Source organism: Propithecus coquereli, unplaced genomic scaffold (genome assembly GCF_000956105.1).
Source record: "Propithecus coquereli isolate 6110/MARCELLA unplaced genomic scaffold, Pcoq_1.0 Scaffold76, whole genome shotgun sequence".
In the NCBI taxonomy this organism is placed as follows: domain Eukaryota; kingdom Metazoa; phylum Chordata; class Mammalia; order Primates; family Indriidae; genus Propithecus; species Propithecus coquereli.
The window spans coordinates 917,412-925,881 of NW_012153729.1; the positions used below are offsets into that span (position 1 = coordinate 917,412).

The 8,470-nt window shown below is 44.3% G+C and overlaps 1 protein-coding gene across 1 annotated transcript in view; it reads left to right on the plus strand.

Moving 5' to 3' along the window:
* Positions 1-1,521: 1,521 nt before the first annotated feature.
* The window catches only part of GNA13 (guanine nucleotide binding protein (G protein), alpha 13), a 44,424-nt gene continuing 37,475 nt past the window's right edge, over positions 1,522-8,470 (plus strand). Inside the window, exons 1-2 of the mRNA XM_012662388.1 lie at positions 1,522-2,007; positions 4,439-4,665. Coding sequence (XP_012517842.1) covers positions 1,725-2,007; positions 4,439-4,665 — 510 coding nt within the window. The 5' untranslated portion in view covers positions 1,522-1,724. The remainder of the gene's footprint in view (positions 2,008-4,438; positions 4,666-8,470) is intronic.

Below are 8,470 nucleotides of genomic sequence, written 5' to 3' on the forward strand. Positions count from 1 at the left end.
CGGGTCTTGGGCAGAAGCTAGTTCTTTCATGGTTAGAAAACAGGGCCTTCCTAACACTAGTTGAGACTATAGAGAGAGCCTCCATCAGGGGTAAACTTTTACCAAACATTCTGCCTGATGGCACTGCCCAGTGATTCTGACCCTATGGATCCACACATACTGGACGTGAACCTACTCTGCTTTGCATAGTGTAGACTGTTCACCCTATGGGCTTGGCCAGAGCAACACGAGATAATCCTACTACAGGCATTGTTTACCGAAGCCAATTTACTGAGGCAAGAGGCTTCTCAGTCATTAACCCACCCCTAGACAGTAACTGATTAGCACTGATTTTCAAATTTAAACCCATTCATGAGCCTCTCAGACTGTTGACCTCTTACCCCAACTCCCGAACACATAAGAAGTTGATTCTCAGCCACAGACCCCCAAAGCAAGAAGCATTATGTTGCATTGCCAAAGACAGAGGCAGACTAAAATGGCTTTTTCCACTTGAAACTAAATACTAAGAATGAAGAAGTCAGCTTCCGGGGATGTGGCTGCGCTGTCTCTCTGCCAACCCAGCTGTCACTTGTTGCTTGTCTCCTGGCAGCCCTTTCAGGTGTCCTGGCCTGAATCTGCCATTAGGACAGAAAAAAGTCCCTTGGCTGGTCATATCCTCTGTAATCTGGCAGGAAACCTAAAATTTGCCTGCTCCCGTCCTCGTTCTGTTTGCTTATCTGCTTCCTTGTTGGGAAGAGCCTACATCACAGTGTCCGGTTAGGGGGATTTTCACCATGACCTCACCCTCCTGCTGCTACCATTCACTGATCAGCGTTACCAAAGTCACGGCGCAGCTAGGGTGGCAATCCACATTAGTGAGATATTGACAACCCTTCTAGTCCGCCTCAGATGAACATCAACTCCATAAGCAGTTAAGAAAAGCCATGCAAAAAAAAAAGAACATCAACTCCAGTTCTTTATTCCACAAAGGAGGGCCCTTGCAGGGGTCTGAAAATGCCAAAAAGAGCTGGAAGAAGGGGGCATTGACGACGTTTGGTTATCGTTCTGGGCTTGGGAGAGTAGAATGTGAAGGGAGTCACTTTAAGAAAATGCACCAAAAACCTGCCAGGCTTGCGCCGGCTGTTCGAATAACTTTCGAGCCAGTGGCCCGAAGTTAGTCGCGGGGACGGTGACAGCTGGCAGCGGGCGCGCAACTCAGGAGAAAAGGCGGCGGGAGCCCAAAGAGCAGGGTCGGGGACCCAGCCTCCGGCCTCCAGGGCTCGGGGAGGGGGCCCTTCTGCCCAGAAGTGGGCGCAGCTAATTGCAAGCGTGCGCCAGCCCGGCCCACGTGACCGCGGCTCCCGGGCCCTCCCAGCGCGCGGCCGGCCGCGGCTACGGGCACGCGAGCTAGAGAGCGAGCGCGTGACTCGCCAGCCCAGGGCGGGAGGCGGGGGAAAGAGAGACCGCGGCCTACGCGCGCGCTCCCGGGAGGCAGCGGGGGCGCGCACGCCCCGGGGCCACCGCCCCTCTCGGGCCCTCCCTCTTTCCCTCCCTCCCCAGCTCGCCTGGCCCGCCCTGCGCGGCCCGCCCTGCGAGTCAGTTCGCTGGTTCCCTCCCTCCCCGGGCGCGCTCGGGCCGCCGCAGCGTTCCCCGCCCTCGAGCCGCGGAGCCGGAGCCGCCCGCCGCCCGAGGAGGAGGCGGAGGGAGCCGGAGGGGCCCGCCGAGGCGGCGGCGGCGGCGGCAAGATGGCGGACTTCCTGCCGTCGCGGTCCGTGCTGTCCGTGTGCTTCCCCGGCTGCCTGCTGACGAGCGGCGAGGCCGAGCAGCAGCGCAAGTCCAAAGAGATCGACAAATGCCTGTCGCGGGAGAAGACCTACGTGAAGCGGCTCGTGAAGATCCTGCTGCTGGGCGCGGGCGAGAGCGGCAAGTCCACCTTCCTGAAGCAGATGCGGATCATCCACGGGCAGGACTTCGACCAGCGCGCGCGCGAGGAGTTCCGCCCCACCATCTACAGCAACGTGATCAAAGGTGCCGGGGCCCGGGTCGGGGCCGAGGCTGGGGCACCGAGGACCGGGGGCGGCGGCGGCGGGTGTGGGGTTGGGCACCGCCCTCGTCCGCTGTGTCCCTGGCGGAGGACAGGGCCCGGCGGCGGGCGGGAAGGGGGCGCGCCCCGGGCACCGGTCCTGCCTGCCCGGGTGTCCTCGCCCCGCAGGTGAAAGGATGCCCCGGGGCGCCCCGCTTTCCCTCTTGTCGCGCCAGTGGGAATCATAGTCATTCCCCAGCCCCCACCCCATCCCGGTGTCGCCCCCTCCGAGAGGGAAGTGAGACGAGCCCGGTGCCTCTCGGTGCGGGGTGACCTCTCCTGTCCTCCTCCCTGCAGATGAGGCAGGAGGAAGACCCTAGGGCAGCAGACCCTACACCCGCATCCCCCGCCAGGGCGCTGTATGTCGAACCTCGCTGCCCAGGGTGGGTGACCCGAGTCACATGGGGTCGATGTGCTCCCAACTCCCTGCTTCCTTGGCCGCCTCCTGAGCAAGGGAGTTCTGGAACCGTCGCAGTAAGGAAACTTTTTGCCTGAAGACTCTTGTCAAAGGCGTAGAGTGACAGCCTCTGGGGCCCTTTTGGGCCAGGATATGAAACTGGAGGGTGTCAGGTTTACTACACTGGCATCAGGAAAGAGTAGACCCGTATAGTTACTGTAAAAAAAAATAGCATCAGTGGTTTTTCGCCCCAGTGTCACGGTCAGGTAACATGTTTCTCTATAATCATTGTGCAACACGTTCCACTCTCCTTTTTGCTAAGTGACTAGGGGCGGGAAGGAGGGGGGTACCACTACTCGCTTCTGTTTAGAGGAAATTGTGTAGTGATATGAAGACTCTTTGGCCTAAAAGTCATGCGGCTCCTGTACGGGTGGAGTCAGTGAATCAGTGTTGGGTTCGTTAATAGGTTCTGCTCTTGTATTTTCAAAATTAAACTTTGTTCTTAAAGTGAAAAATACAGAAGGTCTTTATTTCTGGGCATTCACAGAAATCAAGAAGATGGTTTTTATTTTGTCATTTGAAAGATAATTGGCACTCATTTTTCTCAGTGGTAATGTTCTACAGAAAAGGCATTTTGGCAAAATTGAGGTCCAGCACCTGGTACTTAAGGTGCATCAGGATTTTATTTTATCTGGGGAGCAGTTTATCTAGGAGTTTGCTACAGATTGCAGGTCTTTTCAAGCAGTGTTTTTTTAAGTGGGATTTTTGTTCAAGAAGTACATAAGTAATGCATTCATGTTGCTTTTTTTCCTCCCAGAGTTTGGGTGGAGAAAAACTGCCTGCCTGGAGGAGGAGGCATTGTGGGGTAATGACTGGAGAAGAATGCCAGGCCAGGAGCTCACAGGCCACAGCCAGCTCTCAGCCCTAGCACCTCTGCAGTTAAACTGTAAAGAACAGATATAGTTATCCTGCCTTACCATTTAGCACAAAACTAATTAAGGTCTCTTTCAAGGCCACAGACCCTGCCTTGTTAGCCCTTAATTGAAGGTACCTTTGTATCCTGATGCAGCTGAACTTAAGGAATTATGTTAATGAATAGAGTCAACATGCTGATTGTGAGCCAGGTAAACACTTAGATCTTAATGTACACTGGGTCCTAAGTGTGACCTACTTTGAGCATTGATTATGAGATGAAGTAAGTCACTAGACACCTAGTTTTTTCGAGTTGGTATGATTGGAAAATTGACAGCAAAACATTTTTTCAGTTATTCAAATGACTTCCTAATAGCCACGTGACAACACGGACTGAGGGTCACAGTTTAGTTAGTGATAGAAATAATTGAGTTTGAACTAACCTCTGTGAGTTGGAGTCTGTTTTTATATCATTTTGCAGTCGGTCTTCCTTTTAGGGAAATCTAAAGCCATCCTGTGACTTACACTGATTTGAAACTTGGGCCGGAAAAAGTTTTTGAGTCTTCATTGTGTTCCTAGAAGACTTAATGTTGGTGCTAGGGTGCTGAGGGAACAAGCAGAATGCAGAGTTATAATGTTCGGTTCTTAGTGTTTCATAAATAAATGTCTTTTAGACAAGCTCTTAAAATCTTGATTGTAACCGTTTTCTTCAGAGCCTGGACATTGGGCTGTGCAGCATGATTTCTTTTTCCTTCCCTTGTTTGGTTCTTTTTTGACCACCTTCTATCCCAGAAATTATTTTATAAATTGGAATATGTTAAAATCCTTCAGAAAGAGCAATTGTGTTAATAGTATTTGCTTTTCAAGGCTCTAATTTTAAGACAGTGAGCAACTGTTAGCTTTTTTAACCTCTGAGAAGTTGTGAGTGTTTGTTTTGATGTTGGTCTCCATTTTTGGATGATGTGGCCTGGAGTAATTCAGAAGTTTAAGGATAATACTGGAGTAAAAATGTGTGGTACTATCTAATGACTCCTCCCCACACTTTTTCTTTTTCTTTTTAAACAAAGGTATGAGGGTGCTGGTAGATGCTCGAGAGAAGCTTCATATTCCTTGGGGAGATAACTCAAACCAACTCAATGGCGACAAGATGATGGCATTTGACACCCGGGCCCCCATGGCAGCCCAGGGATTGGTGGAAACGCGGGTTTTTTTACAATATCTTCCTGCTATAAGAGCGTTATGGGCAGACAGCGGCATACAGAATGCCTACGACCGGCGTCGAGAATTTCAATTGGTAAGAGATTTGCTCTTTTAAAATGTGGTTTTAATGACATTCAGTAACACAGGTTGCCCATCCCTAATCCAAAAGTCCAATCTCTGAAATGCTTCAAACTCCAAAATTTTTTGAAAATGGATGAACAGACAGAGGTTTAGTGACAGGCCTAGAATGTTCTGGCCTATAATGAGTATGTGTAAAAATATAATAAAATTACCTTTAGGTATGTGTCTGAGGTGTATATGAAACATACATTAATTTTGTGTTTAGACTTGGATCCCTCCCCCAAGACATACCATTATATATATGCAAAATCTGGAAATATCCAAAATCCAAAACACTTCTGCTCCCAAGCATTTTGAGTAAGAGATATTCAACCTGTATCTGATTTTAGCACACTTTTTCACTGACATCCACAATTTAATATATCTCTCCAAAATTGTAGCTTCAGAAATTTGGGCTGCTATGGATAACCTTTTTACTAAGCAAGATAAAAATAAGGTAAACTCCACAGATTTGGTAAAGCTATTCTATTTAATAGGTCATTCTTCCTTTTTGAAAGTGAGGTCATAATGATTTTCTTAGATATTTTCTTCTAATTTTATTCTGTTTTAATAATTTCCTCCCAGTCATAGCAACTGTCTTCATCCTTCTTAAAAACTGACCATTTACTCTTGGAATAATAATTTAGTAACTGAATCTAGTTGTTCAAATGTGCTGTTTAGTCTTTGGAGGTACTCATTTTATGATACAGGTTAATTTAATATATAGAGAGAGATTAAAATCCTTAACATTTAACAGTAAATATGCTTTTTATATATTTGCATTGCATGTGTGTGTTTCTGAGGCTCCTAACCACATTTATAAAATGTCCTTCTGAAAAAACAAAATAATCTTAGTTATTTTTTGTACCTTTGTTTCACATAGGAAGCACCCAGAATTTATTTTACATTTACTTTTCCCCTTTGTCTTAAACAAGACTACCCATAAAATATTTAGTAGCTATTACACAGCATTGAAGAAAGGATAGAAAAGAAAGTATCCAATCCAGGTTAAAGATACAAAACTAATAATTGAAACAGATTTTTAATCAAGCGTTTTGTAATTTAATTGTGAGTGCTTTGATTTTAATCTGGGTTTTATTTGCCAAAGACCAGAAAAATACCAATAGTGGATAGTAATCTAGACTGTGCAATTTGGAGATAGTTAAGAGTTCTACTGTAATATGGTTAAAATAAAGTGACAGTTAAAAGTAAAACTGCTTAGGAAGTTGTTTGATGATGTCACCAACATTAAAGCGATCTACATTTATGGGTGTGGCTACAGAATGATGTACAACCAACAGTCTTTGCTGTTACTATTTGTACTCAGAAGAAATCTTGACTACTAAAAATTCTAGAAAAGTGTTCCTGATAGCTTTTTATAAAAGTGATACCTTAATCTCTTTTTCTGAGTTACGGCTATTTTCTTTCTTTCTTTTCTTTTTTTTTTAAACAACCTCTTATATCTGTCTTTTATTCAACTAGCTCCTGATTATGTACTATCTTGTATAGTTCCCTTATATGTGCTTTTCAAGTAACTTGTACATTTCTAAAAGGGACTATCTCACATTATTATTAAAATTGAGTAGCTGGCAGCATTATATGTTGAAAACCATGAATTTAACTTGACAAGTGACCTCCATCCGATTCCCAGATTTCTGGTTAGTTTTTGTCCTTCGGTCAGTATTTGTTATTTTATTTTTGGTAGACTGCTTGCATGAGTTCCTCTACGTATCCCTTCCCATCTCCCTTCACCCTCCCTCCTGTTTTTAAGTATTGCTTTTTCTCCATTCTTCTTAGTTCATTTTCTCAACTAACTGTACTTTCCACTGTTTTCTCAGGCTCTTATTCGTTCTTCCAGGTCAGGGAAGAAACATCCACTTGTAATAAGCGTGCAGTACAAATTGAATGAATAAACGAATAGCTATGTATGTACCCAAAAGTTCTCTGTGGGAAAGTTCTGTATTTACCCCAAGTCTGTTTAATTGAAGTTGGGCTTAACTGACATTTTTTGAATTTGGAAGTTCACATCTTAAAGTTTCATATCAAGTTTGTCATGGGATCATAGTTGAGAAAGCATGCCTAAGTATTTCTTTGTCATTAAAAGCATCTAGATAAAAGTACTCAGGATGAAGACCTGCGTGTTCTTGACGTGAGCCAGCTAGAGCTTTAGGAGCAGTGAAGTCCTCAAGGTCAAAGAGATAGGTTCCAGAAGTACTTTTTTCCATTAAAAAAAAATAGAGACACAAGAAAAGAGGAACAAGATGAGATCTAGTTCTAAGCTCCTGGAGGACAGGGATTTTCGTCCTGGGCGCATCCTCAGCATTGTTGATAGTACCTGGCACGTGTAGTGGATGCTCAATTATTATATTGAATTAATGACTTTCATAATTTTGGATGCTCAGTGGTGCATGGCATAGTGTTGAACGCTGAGAAGGCACTTGGCTTATTTAAAATTTTCCTCAAAGTCATTGTCGGTTTCTTCTGTTCACTTACATACAGCAGATCCCCAAGTCCTGACTTTCTTACCTCTATAACATGTCTTGCATTCATTCCCTCTTTTCCTCCTCCTTTTCTTTCCTTATTGTTCCAGTACCTCTTACTTGGACTCCAAGGTCATCTTGTTCAAATACAGCATGAGTTTGCTCAGAAAGTTTTGATCACTCTCCATTGCTTCCAGAACAGAGTTCAACCTCTTTGTGTGAGTCAAGACTAGCAAGCTTACCTATGATTCCAACAATGTCTTTCATTAGGATGCTCAACATACCTTGTAACCTCTCTATTCCCACACACATACCCTGATTTTCTCCTCCCATGGCTCTCTTCATGTAGTGCCTCTGCCAGGATTTTTCTTTACCATATCTCTTCATTAGGACTTGTAATTTTAAGGTGACTAAATATGGTCCATGGCCCCTTTGCATTCAACTGGAATGGTGGTTAGAACAAGCAGATTCCCAGGCTTCATCACCTAAGGATCTGATTTAGGAATCTGGGATGGGCCCCAGCAATCTGTACTTTGAGCACACAGCAATAAGTGATTTGGATGAATTTGCTCCATGTTCCCCCCTTCCCTAGGAACAATGCCTTAGGGCTACATCTCCTTATTTGAAGCATCCCCAGTCCTCCTGGCCAGAATGGTGCTGTCTGTGCCCTGTGTTCTCCCTAGCATGCTTGCTTCTAACACTTGTCACTGGTCCTCGGTGTGTTAGTGCGTTAAAGTTGCCTACATTCATACTTGGCTGTCTCACTAACATAGAAAATCCTTTGGTATGCCTTGTTGTCCTTTTCTCTTCCACTAGCATATCGCCTGACACTTAACTTTATTTCCTCATTTTTTAGACATTCTGAATTACAAAGGTCTTGACAAAAAAAAGGAAAGAAACATTCACATTAAGTTCCTTCTGGGAAATACAAATTATTTCTATATGTTAGTTTGCTAATTTTCTAGGAAATGGGAAGTTCTTGTATTATATAATCATAATTTTTAGAGTTTTTAAAAATCTCTTTTTATGTTTAGCAACATATTTTTGAGTCTTGATTAGAAAAAGTAAACATCAGGGGAAATAGGAAGAGTTAGCAGATAAAGTAACTAAGATTAAAATTAGCCTTTTCGTTTCAACTAATGATTGATTATTAAATTTATGAATGCAAATTGAGATGAAAAAATATACTGACAATTTTTAAGATTCTCCATGACTTAACATTTTGCTTAAGATGAATAATGCCTTTAATCAATTTTTTGGACAGGAGTAAGGTAGTGATATCATAGCTTAGGTTTCTAA